This window comes from Haemorhous mexicanus, chromosome 3 (assembly GCF_027477595.1).
Source record: "Haemorhous mexicanus isolate bHaeMex1 chromosome 3, bHaeMex1.pri, whole genome shotgun sequence".
Taxonomy (NCBI): Eukaryota; Metazoa; Chordata; class Aves; order Passeriformes; family Fringillidae; genus Haemorhous; species Haemorhous mexicanus.
The window spans coordinates 31,151,987-31,169,200 of NC_082343.1; the positions used below are offsets into that span (position 1 = coordinate 31,151,987).

At 43.8% G+C, this 17,214-nt stretch overlaps 1 protein-coding gene and 2 long non-coding RNA genes across 3 annotated transcripts in view; 1 reads left to right on the plus strand and 2 right to left on the minus strand.

Annotated features, from left to right (window-relative positions):
* Window positions 1–708: 708 nt before the first annotated feature.
* LOC132325780 (uncharacterized) lies at window positions 709–2,190 on the minus strand. Its single transcript, XR_009486015.1, has 2 exons — window positions 2,060–2,190; window positions 709–1,327 (listed from the first exon to the last, which is right to left on the minus strand). It is a non-coding gene; the product is annotated as an uncharacterized LOC132325780 (long non-coding RNA).
* A 6,961-nt stretch (window positions 2,191–9,151) lies between these two features.
* On the minus strand, window positions 9,152–13,151 carry LOC132324777 (uncharacterized). The gene is made up of 2 exons (XR_009485732.1): window positions 13,013–13,151; window positions 9,152–12,280 (listed from the first exon to the last, which is right to left on the minus strand). It is a non-coding gene; the product is annotated as an uncharacterized LOC132324777 (long non-coding RNA).
* The window catches only part of KCNK5 (potassium two pore domain channel subfamily K member 5), a 34,924-nt gene continuing 30,492 nt past the window's right edge, over window positions 12,783–17,214 (plus strand). Inside the window, exon 1 of the mRNA XM_059841248.1 lies at window positions 12,783–13,172. Coding sequence (XP_059697231.1) covers window positions 12,987–13,172 — 186 coding nt within the window. The 5' untranslated portion in view covers window positions 12,783–12,986. The remainder of the gene's footprint in view (window positions 13,173–17,214) is intronic.

Here is a 17,214-nt window from a genome sequence, read left to right on the forward strand (position 1 = left end):
TAATACAATTTGGGCTTCTCTGAGGGTAGACTTTCTCTGAGGAAACCTGGTAGGTGGTCAAAAAGAAAGTAAATAAAAAATGTCAAAAATAACATTGCATAGAATAATGACAGTGTGTAACTTGACATCTTGTAGGTAAGATAAACTAGTGAGAATAATTGTGACAGAGAATATTGTCCAGCAGGAATAGGAGGCAAAACTTTGATTCCAATCTAGATTGATTCCCTGGCCCTTTTCTTGCTCCCCTGTCGCTTCCTCCTTTTGTTTACTCTTTGTTTTTTGTTGTTTTTAAATTTTGTGAATCAGGGTAAATCACATGACCATATCACAGCTGCCTGTGAAAACACATTTCCACAACTGAGAGCTGTAGCTAGTGCTAAATAATACTTTAAAATTATTTGGAGACTATTAGGTAAAAGAAATATTCACCATATTCTATTATTACATTAATTCAAAGAGCTTCTGACAGTCCATTTTGAGCTGAATCTGTCTGCACCTCAGAACAGAGCAAAAGCCTTTTCAGACCATGATTATTTTGTACTACTTCCAACTTTCTGAAATATATTCTGTCCACAGCTGAAGAGCTCCTGATGAATCCAGCTAGTTTGAATCTAAGAGTGCTTGAGTTTATGATGTGGTTATTTGTACAAATGTGCAGACCTACATGGTTAAAGTTCAGTATTTCAAGCAGTATATCCTCACACATACTTGTCCTCAGCTTTCTTAAGCACATTATTTAAAACATTTTAAACAAAAATTACTACAACCACTGCACTCAGAACTAATTTTTCTACATTTTCACCTAGAGTGATATCTTGCACAAACTATTTGGTAATAAACAACCACAACAACAGAGGATAAGCGAGATGACAACAGAGATGGGTCTGCTCCAAAACTCCAGTTCTGAATGTGTCTGAACTTCAGCAAGTTCAAAGAGAAGTAAGTGCAATGAAACTCAGCCCATTTTAAAATGTTGGGTTTTTTTTTTTTCTGACTCCATGGGTTCCATTCATTTTAATTTCTCCATGAGACACAAATTAGTTCTTATCTGGGGTATTTGCATTTACTTCTCTGACAGACAATTTTAAATTGAAGCAGGGGCTGGGAGGAGCATCCTGCTAGCACTGGTGGTTTACAGACAGAACTGGTGGTTCCTCTTTTCCTTGCTATTTGAAGGGGCACTCTTCATGCCACTGCTCCTTCTTCCTTCAGCTGGCGCCATGAGATTTCCTCTCCTCTTCCACACTTCTGCAATTGCTGACACCCTCTGAGAGTACAGAGAGCTGCAGTTTCTATCCTTGAACAGAAGTGCTTTTCAGAACTTTGGCTGCAAAACACAAGAACCCAAAGAACTTGTATATTCTCTGACCTTCTTGCTATAATTTTTTTTTTTTTTTAGTTCCTTAACGTATGCTAATCCCTTGATAATTTCAATGTTTTTCTAGGGAAAAGGACACATTTGCTTTATGAGGAAGCTACAAGGAGCTCTATACAACAGATTCTCTTCACAGAACCTCTCTAATTAAGCATGCACAAACCAATCTTTCAGCAATAAGACACAAGACACAGCATTTTTAGGCCTTGAGTTGATCTGGTAGGAAGAAACTGAAGGCTGACAGGTTACAACCATTTGGCAAGCCAAATGATACCCAAGAAATACACAGTTCACTGGATGAAATTTCTCTAAATGGCAAAGCCAACCTTAGTCAGTATTTCTGCAGTTATAAAGGCAATGGCATGATCCTTTGGTAATGCTAAGAGAAATCCTGCTGAGCCTAAGGCAGTCTGAGTTAGATTCCCTCTGCTGCCACTCTTCCACTTCAGTAGCATCATCCTGCACCCATCCCTGCAGCAGCACCATCCTCCTGCGCCCATCCCTGCAGCAGCACCATTCTCCTGTGCCCATCCCTGCAGCAGCACCATCCTCCTGTGCCCATCCCTGCAGCAGCAATCCCCAAGGTAGGAGCTGCTGCCAGCACTGCGGCTGTGGAGAGGAAGCTCTTCAGCCCGGGGCTGGAGCAGGTGGAGGAGAACCTGCAGGGGCCAGCATTCAAAGTACCTTTGTTAGGCAGCAGGCACCTGCCAGCAGTGGCATGCCCTGTGCATCTCCTCCATGCATGATCTGACGTGCCCAGTGTCAGAGCAGGATTAGGAGAGATGTGGGCATGCATTCTCAAGCGATGATTCCCTCTGACCTCCTCCCCTCTCACGTGATGCAATCACTCGAGAGTCTCGCTGTTCCAGGCTTTTGACAGTTCAGAGGTCTGCAAAGGGTTGAGCCAGACTTGCTTTGTATTGCAGCTGAAATACATCTGGGACAATGGTTAAAAGGAGACCTGTCTGTCTGCAAGAGTTGGAGGATTTTAGAGGTATGGAGGGCTTCTGTCCATCTCCTACAAAAATGGAATGTCTGAATTGGGCTGTCTCTTTTCCAGTCAGAGGTTTGTTGCTTTTTACTTGTCTTTTTCCAATACACTATTTTTTAAGCAACGTATTTGGTTCAGCAAGTGCACTTGGGAGCCTTCACCCATGTCCTTACAGCCCCTGTGCTCAGCTGAGCTCTTTCACAGCACAGCAATGCCCTGTGCCAGGCACCATCTATGACACAACACTATTAACTATCACTGCACGAGGCAGATACTCAGACAGGAATATTTCTGGTTAGAAACTGCACTGCCCAAGCATGAACAACATATGGAGATGGACCACTCACACAGGACAGAGTGGTGTCAAACCTTTCCCTTTCCCCCATATTAGTTGCAACCTTTATTCTTTATCTTTATAGTTCAGTAGGCAGAAGGGCTTCGGAGTCACTCGTGCACCGGGGTCGGGGCAGGAACAGACGAGAGGCAGGATCGTAGCAAAGGTGAGGAAGGACTTTATTCAAAAGAACGGCGCAGTTTTTATAGAGTGGTACGATAGATTCTATTCTATTGGCTAACTAACAGAAACATCTTTCTCACACACTGTCCTTGAGAGGAACAGAAAAACAAGGTAGAAAAACAGCACCTGCAAATTCTTTATAGTCAACAGGTTTTCACATCTTTCCAGCTCTCTAAAATTTCTCACAAGCCGCTGTGAGAAACGCTTGCCGTTTCTCTCTCCCTGTCCCATGGCATCCACACTTTGGTGGTCCTTTCCAGAATGAGAAGAAGAAGAAAAAAATACCCTCACTCTTCCCAAATAATCTTTCATTGTCTTTAATCAAAATTTGCCTATGTGCAGAAGTGTAACAAGAGTTATTTCCCACTTAGAGCCTACCTGAGCATAAAGTAGAAGTCAGGTGTTGAAGAAACTATGTGCTGGCTCTGTATACAGGGTTGGAATTCACTTGGTATTGTGCTGTACACAGTCCTTCAGGGAGAAAGTCAGTACAAGGAATAAAGAATATTCCTGTTCTAGTAATTCTATACCGTTATTATAGTAACAGTATTACTATTGTTATCCTATATATCTGCTTCCACTGTCTTCCCTGCCGGCCCAGCTAGTGTTGACATTACAGCAGAGGCATCTTATCCAGCTGGAAAACAAGCTGGCTGCAGGACTAGCTATGGAGAAGATACCATGAGAACAACCAGGGTATGAGAAACTGCCAGAGCTCAGTGGGAATAAGTTATGTGCCTAAAACTGCCTCCAGAAAAACAATAAATCTTTCGAGTTTGGAGGACTTTCTATTATGGAGGACTTCATAGCTCAGCTTTGAGAATGTGACTGTTTCAGCTGAGGGCTTTGCATGTCACAGGTTTGCATGTTGCATGTTGGTTTCAGTGTTTTTTTACAGGTGCCTAAAGGATTAGTGAATTCTGATATATTGTCTCCCATATGTGGACAATACTTAGTGTTACAGAAAGATACATCTTTTTGTGCCATGCATTCCAGTTCATGTGTAACCTCCTACAATCAGTTTTACCTACCTTACCAACATGGAAATTGCATAGTTTTAAGAAATAAAAATGTAAAAATGTACTGGGAGCTATGGCTGTGTAATACTGCCTTTCTGTGGAGCTGAGTTTAAAAGTCAGATCAGGTGTGCTGGAATCTCTTCTTCTACCCAGTCTGTTTAAAAGCAGGCGTAAATGGTGTAAAGAGACTGACCAAAAAAGGCAGAGAACTGGATATGCAGCTTTGAAATTAGTTCAGGAGAATATCAGAGTCATTCTTTCCATTGTTATTTGAACACACTCATTACTGCACAGTACAGTGTATTCTTTGGAAAACGAGTGCATATGGGGGAACAGATTGGACAGTGTTACAGTCTAAAGTTATTTGCTATTCACTGTGTAAGGTACAACTGAAAACATAATTCACTTCAGGGATTAACTGAAAGGTGCACATTGCTTGTGTGTGCATTGGCAAGCTGTCAAGGTGCTGCTGTGAGCTCTTCCCTACCTCTGCTCCCTGGTTCTGAAGTGGGTACTCAATTGTCCTGAAAAGCCTATGCTGAACTGCAAAAGTCCCATACGAAAAGCCGACGAGATTATTTGATCCGCCTCCTTAGCAGTGTTAGATCCCATATTTTATATTATTCAAGGCCTTTTTACTTTTTCCTTTTTTTCTCTCTCTGCACCACTGTTTGAAGATATTCAGTCTTTCTATCCACACAGGACCAAATTCAAGCTTTATGTCTAAACCATGATCCATGTAAATTACATTAGATTTCTAACATGGAAAACTACCAGACTCAGAGGAATTCTCCACACAGTGGGGACCATAAGGAAAGGTTCAGATTTGAATTGCATCTTAAAACTTGCAATCTCTGTTCAAAAACAGGTGAGTTTGCATCAAGGTTAAGTGGAGAAAAAGCACTTTAGTTTAGTCACTCCAGACAGGAAAGCCAACATTTTTCTGGAAAATAAAAATGATAGCTGGAGCATGTGTTGCTGGAGTATCAGTGTGGCCCTGTTGCCCACAATATGGCCAGCAAAGGCCTCCCATGGCAGCCAGCCTGCACAACACTTCCTGTAGACTCCATCCCACCCCTTCTTCCAGTGCCCAGCTTATGGCAGTAGCAGCCTCCCCATTATGTCTTGCCAATGAGGCACCACAGCAGCTTCTCCCACTGTTCTGTACTAATGACAGATATCAAAATCCCCTCTCTTCTTTACCCATGAACCCCAGCAATGTCCTTCCCACACTGCTCTGCTAACAGCTGTCAGATTTCCACAACATTATCATGATAATAGATATTCCAATTGTAATCTTCCCGTGTTTTCCAAGCAGCCTGCCCTACAAGCAGTCCAGGTATAAACAGAGGCAAAGGAATTTAATCTCTCTAAATGTCATACAAGGCATTTGTACACTCTGATAGCTGGAAAAAAACTCACTTCCTGCTGCTGAGAGTAGATATTTGTTAGTAAAGATGTAATTGTGTAACTAGGGCTTTTCTCAGCATTAGAAGGAAATTTGGGAGGCATGTCTTCAGTTGATACGTGCAGGATTAATGATCTTGTCCAAAGTGCTTGTAAAAGACTAGTGTTGAGACAAGCCCAGAACTAAATGAGGCCTCCTTTATTAAGCAAGGCTGCTGTATTTGCACTAGGCAGCACAGCAGAAGAAAGACTTCTCCAACAGCTCATTTATTTATCTGGCGTAGACATTACTTATTTGTCATGTTTTAATAGCTCTGCGTCGATTATCAGTTCCTTTAGACAAAATGGAAGTTGCATTGTCATTTGTTTATAACAGACACACACTGAAAAAACATACAACACAGTTTATGTCAACTGGCAGGTTCTGGCCACTTCTCTCTAGTGAAAGCAGCAGTTTCTTCAACCCAGCTATGGAAAATGATGGTTTTGGTGGGGCAGAGGCAGATCTGAGATCTGTTGTACACCTAGTTCACTAATTTCAGCAAGGCAGTCCAAGCTTGTCTATGTGCTTGTGACACAGCGGCAACAATGCAAGATTGTAAGCTCCAGACTACTTTTAGACTTATCTTGGAAAATGGGGAGTGAAGGGGTGGGGGAGTGTAGTTTCTGCAGGACACATTTCTGCACTCAGATATGGGCTGCGGTAATCAAATCTCTCTTAGGAAAATTAAGGGCTTCAGGCTTCTTGGTGTATTGCCAGGGCAACCTTTACTTGGACAAAATGCTGCTCCTCCTCCTTACCCTGTGAAAATTTCATCACAAAAGATGATGTTGCAAATTGCTTTATAGGATCACAGACACACCTTTATTAACTCTGATTGCCACTGAATTGCAAAAGTTTGGCGGTGAGAGTAGGGAGTAGTGAAGCAAGGGTAGAATACGAAGCAGGCTCCCCAGCCTGGAGTTTTTATTGTTACAAATACTCACAGTCAGTGAGAGTTCACGGCTGCTTAGCTGAATGAGCATTTGCAGATTGGTCCCATTATCTGCATACACTTCCTTGTTCCAAAGAAATCTTGCAAAAAAACACATGCAGGGAAAGCACTGAATTTTCTGTCTTGACTGAAGCAATGCCATCTGCAGAGTTCACCCATCTGCTTATTGACTTGATCTTATAAAATAAATGAACTAGCCCATTTAGTTTTTATTTCCTCCTCCTCCTCCTCCCCTTTTTTGCCTCTCTTTGGCAAAAGAAATAACTAATATTCAAAGGAAATGAGTTGTGAGACCTCTAACAGGCTGCTAACCATTAGCTTCTATAACCCATGTTGGCAATGTAGTATTCCCAGGGGATGTTCAGCCTCAGATGGTCCTCTTAAATGAACAAAAGAGTTTGGGATGTTCACCTCTGTTTGGATGCCCTCAGAGAGCACCACAGCCCTTTATCCTGATGGGGTCAGAATATGAGGTCCCCCATATTCTCTCTCTCTCCCAACTGCTTCAGAGATTTTGGCAGATGCACAGGTATAGTTAGGAGTTGTCTATTCTTACATTCTGTGCCCTCCCTCAACTCTGCTTCTTGCCCGGCTTCTCCCAAACCTCATTGTTGGCACCATTGTGAGTCTGACCTGAGTTACCAGGACTTCCCCATGAGCTCCCAAAGGAGATCAGCAACATGGGCAATTTGAGTCTGCTTCCATTCACTCGCTGCTTCTTCAGTTTCCCTGCACTGTGCTCCAGTGGTGAGACAGAATGATGAACAGTGCACTGCTGAGGTGCTACACAACAGGAGGAAAACATCCAGCATCCGACTTGCTTTTCCACCTCAGACATGGGTTATCTTGCAGTTGACTGTGACCATGCATACACACATCCCTACAAAGTCATTGAGAGCCAAGAGCATGGTGCTCACCATGAGACCTAGAAGTTACAACTTGCAGGCAGCTTCTATGCTTAGAGCAATGACAACAGTCCTGCTGTTGACCAAAGCACCAGACCAGGTGGACTTTTTTCTGATGCTCTAACCCAGTCACTTTTGTGCCAAGTTAACTCCCAAGAGTCATATCTGCAGGTCACCTGGATTTGCCTGCTACTTTTACACTGAATTTTGGCATGTGGGAGGCACCACTGGAAGGCAGTAACACTGAAATCCGAGCTCCTCCAAACTCTGTTAACAACCCTCCTGATGATGGTCTAGGAGGGTACAAAGCTTAAGGTAAAAGCCACTAACAGCTTTGCAAGCCCTTCACTTGCAGGACAGCTGTGGGAGTTAGAGCTCAGCCTTTGCTGTCTTCTTTCCCAAAACCACATGAGATGGAGGAGGGATCACAAAGAACCACGTGACAGGCTTAGGGGCTGTGGAGACAGACTATGCTCGAACTCTTGTCTTCTTCCAAAACCCCTTTAAAACATAAGGCAGAGGCACGTGCATAGAGACCACATGGGCCATGACCCTTCTTTCATTCCAGAATACCAAGCACAAAAGCAACTCATGTCCATAGAAAACAAAAATCTTAAAAATCCATACTCCTTTAACTGCAGGTAGCTAACTCATTCACTTACTTACTTAAACTTTTCTTTCCCTAGATAAGACCCAATCTAACCTCACAAGCTGTTGCTGCAGGGTTTGGAGCTGAAGAACAGATGATAAAATTTTGATCCTTTTCAATGTTTTTTTGGTGTATTTTGTGTTTTCATTTGTTATCCACGAGGCACTATTCATCCAAGGGGGGGAAAAAAAGCCATCAACCTTCCCTCTGCTTTCCCACTGCCAAAATTAATGTGCAGACATTTTTTCTATACAGGGAAGAGTTAGGTGGGAGCAGCTCTTCCGAGATGTTGACTAACAAAACGTGAGTGCTACACACCGTGCATGGAAGGGAGCCCATTTTGGATTTGGGAGCTGCTCAGTCATATACAAGGCCCTTCATTGCTCAACCTGGCACACAGACACACTGCTGTGCAACCCAGCTGGGAGACAGGGGAGGCTAACAGCTCCTTGAATTCCCCCCTGTAATCCAGCACTGCCACATTCAGGCAGTAACAGTGGGGAAGGTATGCACTGCATGACACCAGATTGATAAAAGTTAAATTAAACTGGTTTGGGAAACAAGTCTCAGGATGATGGGCAAATATTCATCCATATTACTATACACAAATAAAATTTAATTCCTTCTTAATGACCCAAAAATAAGACTTGACAGTGATGTTTTATCTAACAAAATCACAGATTGTTGCATATTCACTGACTGTTACCATGGTGCTCAGCTATCCTTGAGCATATTATCTGGAAGAGTGATGTCCTCTGGGTATCATGGTGGTAAAAGCCAGCCCAGGACTGACATCGTACATGTCGGTCTTTTTTCTGTAGAGCTGTATTCTGAAATGCTTAGATCATGACATGAATGTCAGCATGAAGGACTGCCATAAAGCTTCTGGCACTACCAGTGAGGTCATGGTGGAACAGAAAGAGAAGGCCAGAGTATTTCTCTTTAAAATATTTTGAAGGAAAAATGTTTAATCATCCAGCGACTGCTATGGATGGATGAGGAACAAGGCAGTCAAGGAAACAGAAGCAGAAAACCAGCTGAAATACCTAGGCTTCTTCCTGATACCTAGGCTTCTTCCTGATGAAGACATTTCTCTCAAGCACTGCAGGTACCTCAGTGAAAAACAGATGATCCAAATGCATATTTTTCCTTGAACATATTACAGCCATTCCACACAGGTATTGTACTCATCACCAGTTATTCATTAAGCAGCATGACTAACATCTGTCATGTGGTGTTTGTTCACTCATTATCTGTCCATGGGTAAAGAAGTCTGCTGCAGTGGTATGCAGGTTGTTTTGGTAAAGGTTTTTATTATGATTTACTACGTGTTACTGTACATTCAGAGCATAAAATGTGCTTTTGTAAATACTTAAGCCAAAAGGTATGAACAATCCCATGGAGAATTTTTGAACTTTCCACAAATGACTCATATAAAATTCTGCATCATCTGCAGACCACCCTTACCCTCTCTGTGTGCACTGGACTGCATCAAGGAAGCAAAACTGCTCACGACAGTCACGACAGGGCACCCCTCAACTTAGTTAAACCATGAATGGCTGGATGTGAAACACTAGAAGGAATCGTTGTAGGTGTCTAAATTTCAACAGTTAAAAAATAAATGAAAGATGCAGAGTTGACAGGCATTGAGCACAGTCATCAACCAGCCAAAAATAGGCTTCTAAGTGAAAAATGGCAGACGCTTGAAGAGAGGCCCATAGTTCATGCCCGGTATAACATGCAGTCTTTGCCACTACATGACAGGTTTCTTTTGGCCAAATAATGTCTTTTACTTGCTCCATCTAAAACATTTTCTGACATTTATTCATTCATTCCAGGCTGTCCTAGGAAACATCTGTACAGCAAATGTGTCTTAGACTTACAGCTTGGATGAAAGAGATTTCCTTTTGGACTGGACAGCCTGAAATAATGTCCTATGCAAATAAAACAAATGATTGATACGTGTGGTATTGCTCACCACAGTGCTTTCTGCTGTTTCTCCCTTGATTTTTAATGAGATTTAAAAGCCTGTGAGTGAAAAACCCCAGCCTTTTGATTAACTTAGCTAGCATGAAAAGCTGTGGGGCCTATGTGGCAGGTGCTGTGGGTTGACAATAGGGGTACTGTTTAATCCAAGGGAAACAAAGAGGAGAAAAGGGCCATGAATAAAAGGATATAGGATCTTTTCTGAGGTCAGGAGAAGCATTTTAGATCAGGAGGTGCAAAGAGAGGCCAGCTACACAAAACATTCCTTCTTGCCACACTACTTGGCCAGCAACATGAAAGTATACCTTGTAATTTGTTCTGCAAAAGACAATGGAATCAAAGTGAAATATCTAAGTGCCTGAAGTTTGTTGATACTCACTGGATCACCTCTACTTACAGGAGTAGCTGGTTATGGTTCCTTGGGGAATAAACTATTCTTCTGGATGTTGCTCCTTAGCAGGCTCACCTCTTTTAAACCCAGAGAAACACAAGGAGACAGTCTAACAAGTGCAATAGCATTTCAACACAGGGAAAAATGCTATGTGATTTACAGGCTTGTTTGTTTTTAAATATGGACTGACTCAGTTACTGAGAGTACTAATTATGCAATCAGTGATTGGGAGTTTAGAGTGGAAAGTAGAAATGTTGAATCAAAATCACAAACAAACTTTCTGTAAAATGCCTGAAAGTGTTTTTGCTCTTGTCTGTGCTCTGCAACTGCAGCGGGTTCAGGGTCATTCATGTCATTCTTTGTGCCTTTAAGATACTGTTTCAATGTATAAATGGGCCTTTAGAGACTTAAAGACAGATGGAGGAGAGTACAGTTTCAAAATTTAATCAAATACCTTTCAGTTACGAAGCACAGATGTTCAGGGTCAGGAACACACAAGTGCAGCATTGCTGTGATGTGTTGGGCTACTGCTGCTGCCGTCGGAATAACCTAACCATTTGCAGGTGACTCAGAAGAAGGTGCAAGAGCACAAAAAGGAAACTATATCATAATTTGCCTACTGAAAGTTCTTCAATTCTTTCAGTCACTTGCCATAAGTACTTATATACAATTTTTATTTAAATCAGCAAATGACAGATGCTTCCATTATTAATTTGTGGCCAATGGCCTTTCAAGTTTTGCTAAGGTCTTGGGCCAAGTGATAACACCTGGGAATAATTTTCATGTGGTAATTGTGCATCATGAAATTCTTCTTTACCTTTTAATTAAAAGGAAATTACAGCCTTTCAACTTCATGAAGCATCCATTTTTCCCCTAAAAAAATTAGCATAGTTTATGACATTTTAAAAATGTTTATTATGATGCTTTTTTCCTTGCTATTCCCTCTAGTATATATATATTTTTTAAATACTGCAGTTTGAAAATCCTTTTTTCTATTTAATGCTTCCTTTAAATAACTGCAAAATCCCATGCAAAGACTGATCACTTAATGTGCTTGTGGATTTCATGATTTCTCCAGTCCTGCTTTTAGGCTGCTAGGAACCTCTTGCAGATGTATTTTTTAATATACATTAGTGGAAGGACTGCTTAAGGACCATGTGATTTCCTGGGGGCAATATCACATGAGTATCCATTGGGCCTGACTCAGTTTTATACAGGTATCTCTAATCAAAACATGTTCCTCTGCCTTATAGGTACTCTCCTTTTTCTTTTCTCACACTCTCGCATATTTTCTATCTTTCTCCTTTGTCTTTCCTATTCTCATCCATTCCCCCTCTTCCCATTTCAACTATGTCTGCATGGGCTTATCTCAGCCATTTAGTTTGTGTACTCCAACTGAGTACCTATACACCCCAAATCTCTTAGTGTTGATGCAGTTGACATGAACCACTCTACTTTTTGAGTGTTTACTTCCTGTTGTGGGGGCAGAAGGAGAAACAGAACAAGTTGCCCTCACAAAAGTGATGATTGTAAGATGAACCGTGCCCACACCAGAAGCACTTTGCCAGTGTGCATAACACATCACTGTATCTCCCTGACCCATTTAACCCCGTTTCCAGCCCCACTTGAAAACAGAAGGGCAAGGGCTTGTGCGTGGCTATAAGCAGCCCCTGGAGAAGGCTTCACAAACAGGGTGAGCTTCAAGGGAGCTTCAGCTTGGAAAATGTTTTGAGCATCTTATGGAAAATCACTACCGGTGTTTCCAAACACATAGGCAGGGACATAGAAATATTTATCGAGGGTACCAAAGGCATGAAAGAAATGGAGATGCAGTTTCTGCTCTCAATGAACTGTAATGCCCACGTGTGGACGTCTCAGGGAAGGGGTGAAATCTGCCGACAGATATCTTTTCTCCTCAAAGCTCTGCCGACAGACATCTTCTCAAAGCTCCTGCTCAGCTTCCCCCCATGCTTCCACGCATCCAAGAAAGCCAAAGACATAATTTCACAGCCTCTCGGCGTCGAAAACGAGGAATTTCACTGAACCTGCCGGCATGAGGGAACAAGTAAAATAAAACTGAGCGACGTTACCCCTTCTTACCCTGACTCTGGGGAAAACACAGAGAGAAACGCGCGGACGGCTGCGGGCGCAGGGTCCAACCGCGCTCAGGGGAAAGAGGCCGGGGCCGGGCTGCCCTCCCAGCCCCACACCGGCTCCGGCAGGCAGGGCGGGAAGAACGGAGGTCGCGGCCCCGCTCCCCTTCCCCCAGGCGGCCCCTCGGGGGCTGGCGATGGCGATGGCCGGACCCCACCGCCGCCCTCCCGCGCCGCGGGGGCCGCCCGCCCCCGGCCGGGCCGCGGGTCGGGTCCCGGCGCGCCCCGGCGGCAGCGCCGCATGCGCGGGCGGGGGGGTAAGAGAGGAAGCGGGAGAGCACCAGATTCAAATCGCCGTTCTGGAGGGAGGGGAGAAAACTAGGGGTAGGAGACAGCCCGGGGGGAGTGGAGCAGTAGAGTGGTGTGGAGGAGGGAGGAGGAGAAGAGAGTGGGAGGGGAGTGTGGAAGGGGAGTGTGGAAGGCTCTAAGGGAACGCGGCAGAAGCCGGGAGAGGCGGCACGGCAGACGGCCGGGGTAGGCAGAGGTGTCAGGGGAAGGACAGGGCGGCTTTGGGCACCCACGGCCGCAGCGCGGGGCACCCGCCCCGGCTCGCCCACCCGCTGCGCTCCGCCCGCCCGCCCTCCTTGCCTGCCGCACCATGGTGGACAGGGGCCCCTTGCTGACCTCGGCCATCATCTTCTACCTGTCCATTGGGGCGGCGATCTTCGAGGTGCTGGAGGAGCCCCACTGGCGCTCGGCTACCGACAACTATAAGCGGCAGAAGACGGAGCTGCTCAAGCAGTTCCCTTGCCTGGGCCAAGAGGGTCTGGACAGGATCCTGCAGGTAGGTACAGCGGGCGCCGCTGGGGTGGGGACCGGGGCTGGAGCCGGGGGGTGCCGGCGGCAGCAGCCGCAGCAGCAGGTGCTGCCGGGCGCCCTGGAGCGGAAAACCCCGCGCCCGTGGGCGGGCGGGCTGAGGAACCAGCCGGGACCCGGCACAGCCCGACCGCGTCTGTGCCTTCACAAAGCCCGGTGCCGTAAAACTGTCCCTCGAGCGGGAGCGTAGGGAAGCCTCTTAATCGTTCCTAACTACTTAATGACAGAGCCTTCTCTTTCCCTCTGAGTCCTAAAGGAGCTGGGGGTTGATTTTCAGCGGGCCGGCCCAGAGGTGCCGCCCGGAGTGTGCCCCCGCCCGCTGCTCAGCCCGGAGCCCGTGAATGCGGGTCTTGTTTTAGCACCCAGGGTGGTTCCTTCTGCCTCAATCAATGGATCCTGTGTTGAGAGGAGGGGAAGGTGAAGCCAAGTGTCTCGATCCTCTTGTGTTTGGTCTGATTTTCTTCCCTTTCTCTTTTTTTATTTCTTCCCTTACTAAATGCTGGAGAGGTGCCTGGGGGTCCCGCGGGTCAGTCGGGGTAACTGGGGAGAGGGTGCGCGGCTCGCACGGAGGGATGCTCGCAACTCCTGCGCTGTTACACTCTCGGAGACTGACTCTTTTCCAAGCCATGAGGAGTTGATAATTGTCCTGTCTCGCTCATCTCGCAGAATGCTCTTCAAACCTAATTCTTAATCAATAGCGTGTATAAAATCCGAGAGCAGTATAAACTTAGTGCCTTCTTATGGGTGTGGAATCCGTTAAAATGTCGTGGTAAGCAGTAGTGAACTATGAAACACAGGCTGCCCAGATATGTGGGGCTCCAGTGGTGAGAATGAGCCATTTGGGACTTTTATTTCAGAAATATTTATGCCGAGTAGATTTTCTGTTCATTATGTTTGGATTTTTATAAAATTATTTTCAAATTCTCTAGAAGTCGATTATAATGCTCAAATACAGAAGAATAGCAAAGTGGCTCATTACTTTACTTGTAAAGTAAATCGATACTGTGCAAGCTTGGAAGAGTATAGATTCTTTATCCTAAAAGTTTGTGGTTAAAGTTCCCTTTCTTCGGTTGGTGGCTTCCTTCTGTCTGCTTCAGATAGCAGAGCTTTCTGGTGGCAGTGTCATTGTTCCCATCTTAGTGCCTTGTTAAGTGTCTGTGATATTTAGTGGAACAGGTGGATGGAGGCTTGAAACTATAAAGAGATGTTGGAAAATGAAAGACATGCTGTGTGTTTGGAGTATGTTTTTGCTGTTCTGGAGTCTTAATGAAATCTTACTGTAGATTATATCCCAAACCTGTTTTAATGTCCTCAAGGAAAAAAGCATTGTTTGGACTGGGATGTGCCTGGCACACTTAACTTGCTGCAGATATAATGCAGAATACATCCTGCCTCAATTTATCATGAAAATTATGTTGGTATGAGGGAATCATTAACCGGGTTTTATGTTTGGTTGTTTTTTCCCATGATGCGTATCACAATGAATCCCGAAGTGGCAGAAAGTAGAGGGTTTTTTGGCTTTGGGTTTTTTTTTCCCTTAAAATACAGGAAGGTAATGAAAAAATATGGAGGGCCTTTCCTCTACAATGCATTAGCCCCTGCTGATAGTATCATAACGTCGTTTGAGGTTTCCCTTTGCACTTCTTCCAATCCTATCCTGCTTTCCATGTCCAGTCTTGCTAGTCTGATGATCCCACATAGATATTCTGTTGTCATCCTAAGTTCAGGTTAGCTCAAATGTAAATGCCTTTATTTCACTCTTATTGGTAACTGCAAACTTTACTGCCTGCTCTCTTTTAGACATGTGGTTTTGTGCCTGTTTGTATTCAACTTCTATGTAAGAAGTGATGGGAAAGAGGGGAGTGTGTCATATCTGACAGAGGACAATGGCAGAGTGAAATCTAACCTAGCTGAAGCTAACTGGGGGGGGCATCATGTAAGGACATCAGGATTCTGTCCTGAGTAAGCTCTAAAGTATATCAGTAATGGTTTTTGTAGTTGTCCTTTCTCAGCCACTCAATGCTGCTTCTCTTGGGTTCTGCTGAATCTTTAAAGCGTTGCTAGCATCTCTTTCACAAAACCTGATCATCCTCTTCTTTTGTTAAACCTCCAGATTTATTCTCTATTCACAACCAGAACATGTTGATTTGAAAAATGGGCTTTTAATACCTCCCCACCCATCCTCATTCTCACTTCTATCTCGTTCCTCTGAGCCTCTTCCTCTAGCTTCTTCCAAAGACTTCCTAAACTTGTTCTTCGGATTTTATGTGGTTTAGCTCATTTTTCTGCTGTTGTCTCTTTTTTTAATAGGTGATTTCATCTTGAAGCCTTTTCTTTCACTCTGGTTTTGGTCCCCACTGATACTCATGTGACTTTACAGAGCCATGTTGAACTTTGCTGTTACTTCTCTGATGTTTTATTTATGACCCCCATTTAAAACATACTGGATAAAGTTCTTCAGCAAATATCACCAACTGTAGAATTTTAAATGGGTGTTGGTAAAATGAAAGGATGCCAAGAAATGTTCAAGTTGAACTAACAATACCAATTTTGTTTCCAGAAGCAGCCTGAAAGGTGACAAGGACTGACTTATTCAGAGACCGGTCTCTCTGCTGCCCTTGTTCCCCACCCAGGTTAGCTCGTGTGTTCCTTTGAGCCTAATGCTAGCTGTAAGTGCAATGGAAACTCTGTGGAATGGCTACAAAGCCAGATCTGTAGCATTGATCTTGAGCAACTAAAAAGAAAAGTAGGTTATCAGCACAGATTCTCAGCTCACGTACAGACCAGCATCTCTGTACCAACAGTTTGACTGATTATTAAGTGGGCTATATTTGGTCAAATACTGTCTAAAGTTTATATTCTGCAATAAAAAGTTCACAATGTATTACAGTAGAAATACACCACAATAAATGTTTATTGCAATGTGTTTAACGCACGTGCAGAAATTTACAAGCTAAGTATTGTAGGATGTGCTAAAAAGAAAGCCTTTTCCCTCCATCCTGAGAAATGCCTAAAAATAAACTTGCTTAAAAGCAACTTTTAGGAGTCTCTTGTGTGAAGAGTCCATTTGCTTTTGATTGTTGAGAGTACCGTGCTATTTATCATAACTGTAAGAGGTAAAGTGCTTAAACACTTCTCAGAGTAAGGTTGTGTAGACCCTGATTTTAAAGGTGACTTGCTCTGGGCAGTGTATAGGCTGGTTTCTGCCTGTCCATGTTATGTCATGGGTAGAGCTGATTGCTCAGATATCAGTGTGGCTGAGATGCCACATTATTCACATTATTTAAGCCTCCAAAGGCCCTCAGCCACAACTGTGTGACACGAGGAGCTGTGTAATGTCCCATCTCTACGTACAATTACTTTGGAAGAGAAATATCTCATAACTCTTTAGAATGTGTGCAGAAATTAACTTTGTTAGTATTAATGTCACTATATCATATTTATCATCATTGTAGGGTCTTAAAAGTAGCCTAACAGCTTTGTCTGTTGATACAATTCTATGGCTTGTCATTGCCACTTGTTTCAGTGGCCCTAAGTCCTGGGACTCTTCAGGAAGGGCAGCAAATTAGGGATCCAGTGATGACACTTTCATCTACCCTGCTGTAGGAGGGAGTTTGAAAGACTGAACCAAATATAAGGTGATTCAGTCATTTCCCTCTCCTCCAGTTCCTTACTTTTACTCTTTATTCCTCCATCCTAGTTGTGAAATATCATCTTTAATGATAAAGGAGCTATTCATGCAAGGAGGTGCCCTCTTGACCCTCATGTCTATTCACACATGGTGAGCAAAGGTTTGCCTACCCTGGGCCACTCTTATTTACCAGGAAATCATCTACTTGCCCACCAGAGTCATTGAAAAATGATACACTGATAAACATCAAGGCTGGTGAAAAGAAAGGGAATCATTTGCAGATGAGTGAAAATGGTTACTTTCAAAACAGTAATAAAATGAAAAGAGAAACTGCTGCCTGTGTTTAGGGGAAGCAGACAGACGTACTGAGTATGAGAAC